The 14,518-nt window shown below is 44.9% G+C and overlaps 1 protein-coding gene across 1 annotated transcript in view; it reads right to left on the reverse strand.

Annotated features, from left to right (window-relative positions):
• Window positions 1–14,518, reverse strand: part of EPAS1 (endothelial PAS domain protein 1) — a 46,436-nt gene that overhangs the window by 4,985 nt on the left and 26,933 nt on the right. Inside the window, exons 6-10 of the mRNA XM_006882307.1 lie at window positions 11,703–11,809; window positions 5,643–5,790; window positions 4,747–4,961; window positions 3,305–3,495; window positions 2,498–2,608 (exon numbers count right to left, since the gene is read on the reverse strand). Of these exons, the coding sequence (XP_006882369.1) occupies window positions 2,498–2,608; window positions 3,305–3,495; window positions 4,747–4,961; window positions 5,643–5,790; window positions 11,703–11,809 (772 nt within the window). The remainder of the gene's footprint in view (window positions 1–2,497; window positions 2,609–3,304; window positions 3,496–4,746; window positions 4,962–5,642; window positions 5,791–11,702; window positions 11,810–14,518) is intronic.

Raw genomic sequence — 14,518 nt, forward strand, 5'->3', positions numbered from 1 at the left:
ATATATATATATTTCATTGTTATACAATCCTGCTTGCCCCCCAGTCCACTCCACTTTCATTCTGGACTCTTGTCATGACAATAATACTGAATCATATATTCCTCCTAAACAGTTCTCTCCCTCATCTCTTTCAATGCAGTATACATTATTTATCCCCTCTTTTCTTAGTTTTACCCCAACCCCAATGTCAGTCCCACTTTACAACAGTGGCATTATGCAATATTTGTCCTTTTGTGACTGAGATATTTCACTCAGCATAATGTCCTCCTGGGTGGTGGTGATTGTAGATCTAAGTAAAATCAAATTGTGAATAACTTCAATCTTTTCTCCAACTATCATGATGTTGGCTATGAGTGACGAGGATTTCTGTTTTCTTGATGTTAACAGGTAATCCACATTGGAGGTTTTGGTCTGTAATATTTTGCAATAAGTCCTTTGAGTCATCTTCACTTTTGCAAGCCAGGTTGTGTCATCTGCAGTAACACAGGTTGTTGATGAGGCTTCCTTCAATCCTGATGCTACTTTCTTCTTCACACAGTCCGTCTTCTTGAATGATTTTCTCAGCACACAGATTTAATTAGTATACAGCCCTGACGTGGACCTTTCCTGATTGTAAACCACCAGCCCTTGTTCTGTTCAGACAACTACTTCATGGTCTATGTACATTTGCATAAGCACAATTAAGTGTTCTCAGGTTCCAATCCTTCTACATGTTATCCATAATGTATTATGATTGACACCGTCCTATGCCTTTCCATCATCAATAAAACCCTAGTGAACACCGTCTTTATGGTGTTCTCCACCCTCATAACGTGGCCTCTTCTGAATCCAGTTTGAATCTGAAGTCCCCTGTTCCAGCCATTTTTAAAAATCATCCTCAGCAAGATTTTACTAGCATAAATTATTATATTGTTTGATAATTTCCATATTCTGTGGGATCACATGTTTTAGAAAGAGAACAAATACAGTCTCTTACAGTTTGATCAAGTAGTGGTTTTTCAAATATCTAGGCATAGACTAGTGATCAGGTCCAGGGCCACATCTATTTACTGAAACACCTCAACTGGTATACTTTCAGTTCTCAGAGGGTTATATTTTGCCATCCCTTCAGAGAAGTTTGATTTTCTTCTTTCAGTACCATTGGTTCTTGATTGTATGCTACTTTCTGAAATAGGTCAGTGTAAACCAACTCTTTTTTGGTACAGTGACTCGGTGTATTCTTTCCATCTTCTTTTGATGTTTCCTGCAACATTCAATATTTTGCTGATAGAATCCTTCAGCCTTCCACCTTGAGGTTTGTATTTGTCCTTCAGTTCTTGTCTTTTGGTGTTCTAACTCTAGCTCTTTTGACATTTCTTTACAATACTTTGCTTTATCCTCTTGAACTGCCCTTTCAAATCTTTAGTTCATCTCTCTTACTTTACTATTTCTTCCTTCTGTTTTATCTTTTCTTTAGTCTGAGTGCAAGTTTCAAAACCTCTTCTGACATCTATTTTGTTCTCCTTTTCCCTCCTGTTTTTTGTGGTGACCTGGGCTTTCTTCATGGATGATGTCCTTGATATCATCCCACAACTCATCTGGTCTTTGGCCAGTGTTCAGTACATCAGATCTATTTTTGGGATGGTGTTCCTATTAAGTTTGACATTACCAAGTAGAAAAGCTTCTTCATGGCTTTAATCTTTACATAACCAGGTCATCATGACTTTCTTCCATAGCACCAGTGGGTGAGTCTGAAATGTGGAGCTTTGCTTACCAGTCAGCTGCAAAGCATGATTCAGGGAGGTGTCAGTGGCTCCTACAGCCTGTAGAAAGACCTCACTCAGCCTTGTCCACTTGGTGTGTTAGCCTTCTATGAACCCTGTGCACCTTCACCCCTCTCCATCTGTACCACACATCTCCATGTTCCATTTAGTCTTTCCCTCCGCTCGCCACATTGAGGGCACTCCTCCACCCAGCCAGATCTGATCTCCTCTCTCCTCCTAAGTGCCAAAAACCCTGCCTTCTCTCTGATGGTGCAGCCAGTCCACCTTCCCATATGGTCAGCACCTCTCCTGGTCCTTCTCTAAACGGCACCTGAGCCTGTGTGTGTCACACTTTGGTTACTCAAAGGCAAAAGCTCGTTCCCTCATCCCTCTTGTCTCCCCGGGAACATGCAGACTACATGTGTGCTGCCGCTGAGTCACAATGGTAGGGGGACTGCTAGGGCTCAACCTCCAGGTGTTCAGTCTTTGTTGGACCCTATAGGGAATACTCACATTACGAAGCAGAAAAAGATTCTACCTTCAGAGAAATAGCCTAACTTGGGAATGCTTACTAATGATGAGAGATACAGGGAATGCTTATAGTATCAGCAAATAGCACGATTAAGTACTAAGTGCGAGAAGAGCAGGACCACACCTTCTCTGCAGGACAGTGATGAAGCTGTCAGAATGGACATGAGCCCACATCCCCTGAGGTAGCCAGCATGCCACACCCTCACTGCTCCAGAGCCACCCACCTGGGTGTTGCACTGGTCCTTGGCCTCCGTGTCCATGGCAAAGAGCTTCTCGATCACTCCAATCTTCAGATCATCATCTAGAGATGTGTAATAGTCTCCAGGGCTGCTGGGCTGTAGGGCAGTAAAAAGGGGGACCAAGTTAGGGCTCAAATGGAAGCATCTCACAGATTCTCTCCCAGTCCACCGAACAAGTATTGGCAAAAGGGCCATGATATATACATAACTAAATGATTTAGGTATGTTCATTAACTTCTCTGAACCTAAGTTACTTCATCATAAAGTGAGGCTAATGGCACTTCCCAGGCTGTTTTAAGGAGGAGCAAGTGCAAGGTGGTGGCTGGTGGAGCAGGGTTCTGGAGATTGTAACACACTCTGGTGAAAGCTGGTTGGTACTCTGCACAAGGAATTTGATATTTAGGTGCGGCTGGGAAATGGAAATCAAGCAACTTAACAGCACTAAGGTTGTGTAGGAAAGACACAGAGTCACTGTTGTGGCCTAGGCCAGCTTGATTAAGCAAAGGAGGGCTGTATTTGTGTGTGTTTTCCCTCAGCTACCCATCAGAAGTCTGGAGGAGCAGTGTTTGTGTATGTTCCCCCCTCAGCCACCCAGCAGAAGTCTGGAAAAGCAGTATTTTAGTATGGTTCCCTTAACAACCCAGCAGAAATCAAGAGGAGCAGTATTTGTAAATGGGTTCCCCTCGGCCCCCCAGCAGGAGTCAGGAGGGCAGCATTTGTGTGTGAGTTCCCCTCAGCCGCCCAGCAGGAGTCCGGAGGCCCATGGGCCTGCCTGACCCGGAGAAGACTCACTGTGGAGCTGCTGCTGCTGCTGGTCGCGCTGGGAGTGGAGCTGCCCAGAGATGCCGCCTGGGGCACAGAGAAAGCAGGCAGGCTCCCTGACTCACTCAGGGTGCTGCGACTCCCCAGATCCTCAGTCCAGGGCTGGCTTGGGGGCAGGATGGCCTTGCCATAGGAGGAGGACTCCTCAAAGTTCTGGTTCCCTGTAAGAAGAGGTGTTGATTTCGTTAATGCCTACAACTCAGAGTGGAGAGAGAGGGAACAGCAAGGGCCCAAGAAGGGCTGGACCCTCACACTCTGAAGCACAGCTCAGACTAAGGTTTCATTTGGAGTTCCTAGGTGGTGCAAACAGTTGGTGTACTTGCTGATAAGTGAAGAGTTGGAGGCTTGAGTCTACCCAAAGTTTCATGGAGAAGAAGGCCCACTGCTCTATTTCCAATAGATCACAGCCACTGGAAACCCTCGGGAGTGCAGTTTTCCACTGACACACATGGGCCACGGTAAGTTGGACAGGCTTAGAGGATCTAGACTGTATTATTCCAATTCAGACTTCGTTTAAAGGCAGCACTAGCAAGGATCCTTTAATTTTGGAGCCTAAATGTATTAGGAGCTGCTGTTCTCTGATGAACCATCAAAAAATGCAGATGAGGTGGTTAGGAGAAGAGAGTACAGCAATGTGCCTCAGTGCTGCTACCAAGAGGGAAGTGGTACAAGACCTGATGCAAGGGCCCGTTACCCTTCAGGACTCTCCAAAGTTGGGGTTCCTGTATAGCCTCCAGAACTCAGGTGAAAGGTGCCATCCTGTCAGTCAGCCAGAGGTAAAGGTAAGCTCAGACAGGGCAGTCACTGCCACACTTGGGGAAGGGGCTCCCAGGGCACACCCCCACACCTCAAGGGTGAAGGAGTGGCCGGTGACCTTCATCACCAGCTCTTGTCTCAGGGGAACAGAGTATCTGAGACTTTCATCCCTGAGCCCGAGCCTCTTTGTTTTGCTACTGGAATTTCTCCCAACATTATTTCAACTTAATCCTCTGCTCTCAAGATTCCATTTATCCTTTAAGATGCAGGGGGAGGACTGCTCTTCTCTCTCTCTATGTCCCTCTCTCCCTCTCTCCTCCCTCCCTCCTTCCTCTCTCTCTGTCTCTCTCAATGTCTCTCTCTCTCTCTCTCTCTCTCTTTCTCAGATCCCAGTTCTGGACTGCTCTGAGCTCTACCTCAAACGTATTGTCTGTGGTACAGAATCAACTTCTCAACATCATTTCCTCTCACAACCCACCTGGGTCAGCACACCATGAGGTCAGATACAGGACCATCTTACTCAGGACAGTTAAATGCAATGTTTGTTTTCCAGCACCAGAATCCAAACCAGAACCCACAGAAAGAGCTGCTATAGTAAGAGTTTCCTCGGCTTAAAAAAGACGCTATAGTCCCCGACTCAAGTAAGAGTGACCCACCGAAATCTAGAGAAATGATGGCGTCGCCTGCAGTAGGGGCCAGCTGGGCCAGCTCCTCGGGCTCCTCCTTCAGCTTGCTGAACAGGAAGTTGCTCTTTTCGGACACAGGCATCTCTCCATTGCTGTCAAAGAGGCCATTAACCGCCATCATGTGGGGCTTGAACAGGGATTCAGTCTGGTCCATGGAGAACACCACATCGTTCTTCTCAATCTCACTGATGGGATAAGAAACCCTTCAGACCTTGCACATTTCCTAAGAAATACTGATGCATCCCCAGACTCAAAGAAAACCAGACAGGTAAACTTTCAGCGTGGCAAAAGCTGGGTAAGGACTCTGAACTCTATTTTGTAGAGTCATGCACTAAGTTTATTGGCCATATGGGTAGTCACTGAACACATGTCTACTTAGATGTGGCTTTATTACTGTACTTGAAATGGGAGTGAACAAGAGTCAGGAGAGTTTTACTCTCTCCCTAACAAATGATTTTCTCTATTTTTTTTCCCTTGGAGGCTATACTGTAAAGACTTTATGTTTCCTTTTCCCAGAAGGCATGAGCAATCTTTTTCCCTTTATCCCAGCTCAGAATTTTTTTTTTCTTGGACTATCTATTTTGCGTTCTGCCTTCTCACTGGGGCAGAAGTAAGTTACAAATGACAACGGGAAGAGGCAGGAAAAACACTGTAAAGGGAAACCCCAAATATCCCACTGTTTCCAAGACACCCTAGCCAAAGGTCCGCTGAGTCATGCTGACTAGCCCTTTGACTGGGAGGATCCCAGAGCTTTAGAGAATCAGTTTCCCCAGGCCTGTCCTCCTGGGTCAGGAAGGTTAGTGCTTCTCACCATGCTCCCGGCCCTGATGCCCCCAGCCTGAGATGCCTACCACACTGGAGCTCACCTCAGCACGTAGTTGACACACATGATGCACTGAGGCTGCAGGTTTCGAGGGTTGTAAATGACCGTCCCCTGGGTCTCCAGCCACACATAGCCCCCATGCTTTGCGAGCATCCGGTACTGGCTCGTTACCACTTGACCCTTGGTGCATACTAGAGGAGGAAAAAGGGGTCAGAGGCCACGGAGGTAGGTGAGTGATTCACTGCAGGGCAGGGAGACCCCATAGGAAGCCACCAGGAGTAGGTACCAATACACTGGGGACTGGGAAACCCAGCTAAAAAGAAGCTTAGACATCATCTCACCCAAACCTTCACTTGGAATTTAGAAAAAGGAAGTCCAGAGACATTAAGCAGCTTACAACCAGCAAGGTCTAGCGAGGAAGAGACCCACTACACTATGCAGAGACCAAACTAGCTTATCTATTCACTTGCTTATAGACATTTGAGTTGTTTCCAGTTTGAGGTTATTCTGAAAAAAGTTGCTGCAAATATGTGTGCACAAGTCTTTGTATGGACATTTCTCATTTCTCTTGGATGCACCTAGAAGTGAAATTCTTTGGTCACATGTATGCAAAGTTGGACAACGAATAAGAAAGATCGAAGAGAAATAAATGCTTCGGACCTGTGGTGTTGACAAAGAATACGGTGTGTATCATGGACTGCCAAAAGAACGAACAAATCTGTTTTAGAAGAAGCAAAGCCAGACTGCTCCTTAGAGACAAAGAGGGTGAGACTTCATCACACAGACTTTGGGTCTGTTATCTGGCGAGTCTAGTCGCTGGGAAAGGACGTCATGCTTGAAAAAGCAGAGGGCCAACCAGAGAGAGAGACCCTCAACACGACACACTGGCACCACAACTCGTACAATGGGCTTATGTACACCGGAGATTTGGAGGATGGAGAAGGAGTGGCCAGGGCTTTCCTGTGCTGTTGCTACAAGTCAACAGTAACAATGCTAAGTACAGGTCTCTACATAAGAAGTTGCCTAATTGTGTTTCAAAAGGGTTGTATATAAAGCGAGTCTAATCTTTTTAGCAAAATCCTGTGATTTGAGAAGAATATAGACTATCTTCTTTCACAGAAAGGAAACTAAAGTCAAAGAGATTGGGACTTGTTTAATATTACACTGGATGACAGTGACAGACCTTGTGCCTCTGGTGGTTTGGTAAGGTGGTTTGGTGGGTGGTAAGGAGTTGTAAGGAGCTGCCAACCCAAAGGCCTGTGGTTCCAGTCTACCAACGTCTCCGCAGGAGACTTTGACTTGTGTGATTTACTGCCTCTGAAGACCTGCTGTAGGGTCAGCTATGAGTCAATTCCGACTCTATAGCACCTAACAACAATGCTCCCAGTGTCCCAGTCACCAGGAAGACCAGGTTTGCTGTTGCTGCAGGCACGTCGCGGCCGAGAGGAAGAACTTTGCCTTTGTCTTCTATCTTCTATTTATCAGTCTTAGAAAAGCACCAATGCTGCAGCGAAATGATTCTAGCACAATTGAAAGTGCCTGGAATTAACTTATTTAGATGGCTCTAATGCAGACTGAATTCAGGCCTCTAATTCTTACTGATTAAACAGCACCACGAGTAAAGGTTTTAACTGCATTTCTAGCACTCAAAGGCAAGGCAAGGGTCTGCTCTGCCAGGGGAATATAATTAAGCCCGTTTTCTAATCATCTGCTCATTAATACCAGCCTTCGTGAGGGGCCTGCTATTTCGTAGATAGGCTTTTTATGGCCTTTAATCTTGTTTTCCTAAAAGCACATTATGACCTTACACAACAAAGAAAAACTGAGCAGTCCCACCACCGGAGAGTAACAATGCATAAATAACTAATCCATTTGGAAATGATGGCTTTGAATTAAACAAGCCTGGTCTGAGGACCTAGTTCCCACCCTTTCAACGTGAAACCTTTACAGGCTGAGCCATGCACATGTGTGTACGATGTGGGACACCCATGCGTTGACATGGCCCATCCTGCAGTTATTCTCCAGCACTAAGTGTGGCTTGTGTGTGACTTTATTTACATATACCCAAAGACGAATCTGAGAGAGCGAGATAGAGAAAGAGAAGCAAGTGTGTCTGTTTCAAATGACATTAACCCAATTTCCAATTAATGCAGGTTTATCCAACCTTTGCTGGGTCTTTCTGACAGAAGTTTTTTCCTGGGTTCCTCAGGGGAAGAGAGTCTGGGACTTCTGCTTGTGTTGTGAATAACCTTGAAATGTGCCTTGTGACTAAGCAGGAGCTCTGGTGGCAAAGTGATCAAGGACCTGCTGGTGGTTTGTGATTTGAACCTATCTAGCAGACATCAGGAGAAAAGACCTGGTGAACTGGTCCCATGAAGAAGACATCCTTGGAAACCCCAGGAGGCAGCTCTACATCCAGGATCACTACGAGTTGAAATTCACTTGGTTGCACACGCTGCCACCACCATGATTAAATAGTCCTCAGAGGTGGACTGACATGGTGACCGCTGTAGTGGGCTCTAGTGTGTCAGCAAGTGTTAGGACAGCATAGAAGAGAACACAGTTCAGATCCTTTTGTTCATAGGGTAGTTATGAGTCATATTCGACAGCACCTAACAGCAACAACAACAACAGGGGGAACAAAGTCAACACGTGCCTGCTAAACAAACAAAAGGTTGAAGGAATGAAAGGCTTGGTGATTTACTTCATAGAGTAGATCAGTCAGTTCAAAAATCAGTCATTGAAAACTCATTATGCACAGTTCTGTTCTAACACGCCCACGGCCATCACAAATCAAAACTGCCTCCATGCTTACTGGTTTGGCTTTCATGCTTTTAAATACATGGATTTGATAAAAAACAAAAACTCCTAACATCGTATTTCCCTGGAGTCAGAAGAAAACTGGTATGACACAATTTCTGTCCAGTTGTTTTTATGGTCTAAGGTTCTTCTAAGAAGAAAGGAAAGAATACTCTTCACATTGCCACTAAGAAGTCATAATTTTTCTTTACTTAGATGAGTGCTTCTCTTCCTCCCCCAGAATTCAGAGCACAAGGCTGTCCTTCAGAATTCCCAGGAACTTCTGTATCTGTTCCCTGCATTGGCTTCACCCCTGGATGGGAAGGAAGGCTGAGTTTGCCTTAGTTTTATGGCTAACGGAAGGAAGGCCTAGATAGTGAGGCTCTGGGGAATCATCAGCAGATCAGCTTGACTGGAGCTAGGGACCCTGAGTGACATGCCTGGATGACTCTGTCCCTCCACTTCTGGGAGCCCAGGAAAGTTGCGGTACCTCAAAGTGGAGGCTGGAACTAGAGCCAACAACTTCAAGTTGGGCCAGCCCAGGGCTGGGTCACATTCAAGGGCACACAATGAGAATGCCTCCACCCTCCTTCTCTATCCCTAAATGGTAAAACCTGAAGGGTTTTCATTTGTTTCATAATTTTTCCTTTTCCGGTAGGGCACAGTGATAAACTTCCACGAGGTACCATAAAGTGTCCTGGTACACTGTCACATCACACCCAACATTACGGAGAAGAAGTAGAAGAACTAGTAAGAGTGGCAACTGTGCACACAGAATATAGCCGATGGGTGTTCATCTGTTAGCTGCTCTGAACTTCACCTGTCCTGACCTCACACAGATGGGTGAGTGTGGGGGATAATGCACACAGATACTCTTCCATCTTTTTTTAACCTAGGATAAAACCAATTCTAGAATTCCACAGCCAACAGGGTCACTGGGGAGCTTCTCAGACTTCAATTTCTAATCCTTCTCTCAGCACTTATCCTTTCCTATTTTATCCTGTCCTGTCCTATCCTATCCTACACTATACTGGACACTTGGGTTTTCACCCCTTTTTTATTATTGATTTTTTTAATGCAACATATATAATTTTTATAGCATATTCTTTCCATTTAATTTCCCCCCATTCATTTGTTGTTGTACATTTTCCTCCCTGCTCCTCCTTCTCCCAAGTTCATTTTTCTCTTTGAAAAAAAATTAAATTAATAAAATTCTATCATTGTTATAAAGCATGCTTTTTCAACTACCTTCTGATATATGTTGTTCTTGTGTAGCATCAGAACCAAGTCATAGCTGACCCTCCATTGAGTTTTCAGAGTTAATAGAATGGGAAGATAAGCTAGTCATTTATTTAATTGGGATTGTTCACAGCTTCAGTTTGCTCGGCTTCCATGGTCAACACTCTTGGCACCAGTAGCCAGAAATCAAAAAACGTATTGCGATGGGAAAGTCTGCAGTTAGGAACCTCTTTAAAGTACTCAAGAGCAACAGTGACTCTCTGGAGACTAAGGTGCGCCTGATACAGGCTATGGTTTTTGCAATCACTTTTTATGCATCAGAGAGTTGGACAATGACTAGGGAGGATAGAAGGAGAATTGACGCCTTTGAGCTGTGGTGCTGGAGAAGAGTACTGAATGTACCACGGACTGCCAAGAAAACAAATAGATTCATCCTAGAGAGGGTTAAACCAGGCTGCTCCTTGGAGGCAAGGATTCTGGGGCTTCGCCTGATATACTTTGGACATGTTGTAAGGAGAGACAGGTCTTTGGAGAGGGACATCATGCTGGGCAGAGTGGAGGGACGGCGCAGGAGGGGAAGACCCTCTATGAGATGGATTGATTCAGTGACTGGGGTAATCGGGATGGGTGTGTCGGAGGCAGTGAGATTGGCACAGGATAGAGCAGGGTTTAGGGCTGTTGTACATAGGGTCACTATGAGTCGCAAGCGACTCGATGGCACATAACAACAACAACTTTACTAGATACCATGCTAGATACAGAGGCTAATGGCACAAGTCATTCTGCCTCTTAGGAGCTCATATTCTTCTTTTTTTCCCCTCAGAAGCAAAATACTTCACTGATTTATCCTACTAATTTCTATTTGCCCCAGTTGGCTAAGTATAGGGGTATAGGTGCAGAGTCCTTGCATTACTGATGGACTATTAATTAGTGTCCTGGGTGAAAGTGGATATGGGACCACGGCCACGTAGATGCTCTAAACTATCCTGTCCAGTATGGTAGCCACCAGTAATGTATGGTTACTTAAATTTAACTATTATTTTTTTTAAAAAAAAATTGGGTTTCTCAGTTGCATTAGTCACATTTCAAGTACCCAATGAACACATGTGCACAAGCCAGATGCAGGGTATTTCCATCATCGCTCAAACTCACATTGCATACCACTGCTCTACAACACCTTCATAACTTAGTTTCTTTCAGGTTGAAATGCACAGCTTTTTATGTGCCGTCACTGGTTGCTCAAATGGTCTCCTTCAGCTGAGTTCTCTTAATCTATCAAGTAAGTTCTCAGAGAACTATGGCCCACCTCTCACACACAGCACCAAATACCAACTTATCTATTCCTCTCATCAAAGTGAAATGTTGTTGCTGTGGAGTACTGTCACGTCAGGACCGACTCAGAGCTGGCCCTCAAGCAGGTTTTCAGAGGCAGGTAATTGCATGGCCGGAGATTGCTCATCTTTTCCCCTGAAGATTTGTTGGCAGAGTTGAACCTTCAGGTTGACAGCACAATGCCTTACTACTAGAGCCCCCTCAAAGTAAAATATTAATTTAAAATGTTAACAGATTATGTTTTCCTCTGCCTACTTCATCTAGCCAAGTCCAACTCAAAGGTCTTTTTCTTTCTTTTCCTTAATTCTCATTTTCTCTGAATGGATACATTTGCATCTCTAGCACACAAACCGAGCTAATCACTGTCATGTATCGCCGTCTACAGAGTCCTATTCCTACATGATTGTGCAGACTGTTCATTGCACAAAGGTGTTCAATGGATAAGGGGCATGGAGAGTGGAATTCAGGCCATTTACTACTCTCCAAGCTGTGCACCTTGGGGTATGAATGTGAGTGTGTGTGTATTTGAATTGGCAAGAATGTGTCATATGAGCTGGTGCCAGCCATCATTGTCTGAGCATCTTGAGAGTATGAGTCTTGTCTGCAACACAAAATAGCATCTTTATAAGAGAAATGGCCAGGCATTCTCCTGCCTCTCCAACAGCACCTCACCTTAGCCCAGATTCTACAGACATGAGGCAGCCATAGAACTTAAAGCACTCCTAAGACTTACAGTTCTGGTGACTTTTGGTCATGTTTTCTGAATCTAGCGCATGGTAGAACTCATAGGCCGAGCGGCCGAGCAGCTCCTCAGGGTGGTAACCAATCAATTCTGTGATTCTGCAATAAAAAAAAGAAGAATAAAGAAAGTGTGGGAGAGAAATCAAATTAACTTGGCACAGGACAGGATGTGGGCAGGGGATCAAGGAGCTAACCTCGAGGGTAAATCAGATACAAACATTCAGATAAACACATTCCAGAGTTCTGGTCAGGCCATTGATGCAAGCAAATCAACTTCATGGTCAACCTGCAGCTGCGGGCTCCACCCAAACGCCCTCTGTTCTTCCCACCCTTCCTGAAGTCGGGCTTGGGGAGGAAGGAAAAGCTTTTACTCAGGAGACTTCCTCCCCCCTCCCCACTATACACATATGCCTATTCTCCAAGAGTCATTGAAAGAGGCTTTAAAAACCAGCTCCCTTTTAGACTATTCTAAAAGTATTATATTTTAGGGCATTATTTTTATCGTAGGAATATGCAATGAGGGTTGTAGAGTGGATTATATTTGGGGCTAGGGGGTGGGGTTTGGGGAGGTGCGGGGGGGGGATTGTGTACCAATGAGGGAGTTTTTCTTTTGCTTTTCAAGGAGAGGAGCAAATGGGGGGGAGGGGGGAGGGGTTTATGTGGGGAGAAGGGTGCAACAATGAATGAATGGAATCCCAAAATCTCTGTAGATGTTCATTGAAATGAAAAATAAACAACGTAAATTTAAAAAAAAAACCCCAAAACCAGCTCCCTAGTTTTTACAGATGAGGGAGTAAAAATCTAGGGAGGAAAGTCCCTTTGCTTAATGTCTACACAAGTGGCCAAGGACAGAACAAGACTGAAAACTGACTTCTTCCCATTACTACATAACTTTTTCCAGTAGAAGGTGAAATAAATGAAAATGATGTAGCTCCAAGTGGGGAAAAAAAACGGGAGATGGCCTTTTATTAACCACAGAGGGAATGCAAGCTGTGGCTAAGGAGAACCCCTGAATGCGCCCCTCATATCCTGGCTGGGAGCGCAGGTGCCTCCTGGACTCAAGTGTCTCCCAGGGCTTCTCCTTTATGTCTCCATGAAGGAGGGAAAGGCAGCAGGTATTGAGGCGGAAAAATAGCCCAGTATTATTCCTACTCCTAACAATCTTATATGCGTCAGAGTAGAACTGTACCCAACAGAGTTTTTAACATCTGGTTTCTGGAGGTAGTTAGCCCGACTTCCTCCCAAGGCTCCTCTGTACGGGCCTGGACCTTTAATCTTTCCTTTAGTACTCAAGTATGCTGACCACTGCACCACCAAGGATTCCTAACAACCCCTGACAGCCCAGGCACACAACAGGAGGCAGCTCTGAAATGACCACCTGACAGTTCTAAAGGTGAGGGGGAAACTCACTCAGCATTCTTAGGACCATTTGCTTTGTTATCAAAGTAAACAAAGCTCTGCCCATTAACCACCTAATTAGCCACTTTCCCATATTAGACCTAAGCATTAGGGATCAGCCCTTGGAGAAGGACATCATGCTTGGAAGAGTGCAAGGACAGAGGGGAAAAAAAAAGAATACTATGGATGAGATAGTAATAAGGGTAGGTGTGTCAGAGACAGTAAAGTTGGCACAGGATAGAGCAGGTTTCAGAGCTATTGTAAACGGGGTCGCTATGAGTCACAAGCGCCTTGATGGCACATAACAACAACACCACATTTTTTAGCTTCTTTTTAAGTAATTATTTTTTTATTGTTGTCCATTTTCTTCTCCTCTCTCCAGCCCTCCTGGCAATGAATCCCTTGTTCCAGATTATTGTCATACATGTGATGCCTAATCATATATTCCTTTCCGACAGTTCTTCCCGTCGTCTGTTCTATTGCAGTGTTCATTATCTATCCACTCTTTGCCCATTTCTTCCCCAACCTCCCTATGATCCTCCTATGTTATAACAATAGCATTATGCAGTGTTTGTCCTTTTGTGATTGAGATATTTCATGCAGCATAATGTCCTCCAGGCTCTCCCATGTTGTGTGATGTTTTACGAGTCCATTGTTTTTCAATGTTGCATCATATTCCATAGCTTACACCCTTCCTTAACTGAAGGATGTTCCGTTTCCTTTATTGCTAACGCCATCAAGAGTAATCTCGGTTTAACTTGTTGGTCTTCCCAGAATCTAGACTCTACCTTTCCAACACAGGCAGCCCTGGCAGAACCCTCTCCTCGTAATCCCTGCACCTGGCACATTCACACTGCACAGGCTCCATGCCTTCTTAGCTACCCTTTAAGTCTTGACTAGTGCTGGGCCAGCTCAAGCCCTTGGGTTTTCCACAAAGCTTTCTGTGATTCCTCCAGGTTTCACCAAAAGTCGTCTTCACATGAAAACCTACCAAGTATCACAATGTCACAGATAATTTAGTTTTCACCTCCTATGTTGTTAAGAATGGAATTGGGGGCGACTTTCTTCCTTCATCTCCTCTGTATCAAGTGAATACCAGAAAATATCAGAACAGTGGATAATAGGGGCACTGATTTTCTTCTTGTCTTTGGAGAGACACAACCAGAGTCTTGTCTATGCCCGCACTGCCAAGGGATAACTTTAGGGCAGGAACGAGCCACCTGATGTCTCAATGCAGGCCAGCCTGCCTACACACACACACACAGACACACACAGACAGACACAGACACACACACACACACACACACACACACACACACACACACACACACCACACAGCCTTCAGCAGAAACTTTTCATGGTATTCAATCTCTCCTTTTTCCATTCTGTGAGGTGCCTGGTTTTCATAGG

This window comes from Elephantulus edwardii, unplaced genomic scaffold (genome assembly GCF_000299155.1).
Source record: "Elephantulus edwardii isolate Elephantulus edwardi_28Jun2011 unplaced genomic scaffold, EleEdw1.0 scaffold00019, whole genome shotgun sequence".
NCBI lineage: Eukaryota > Metazoa > Chordata > Mammalia > Macroscelidea > Macroscelididae > Elephantulus > Elephantulus edwardii.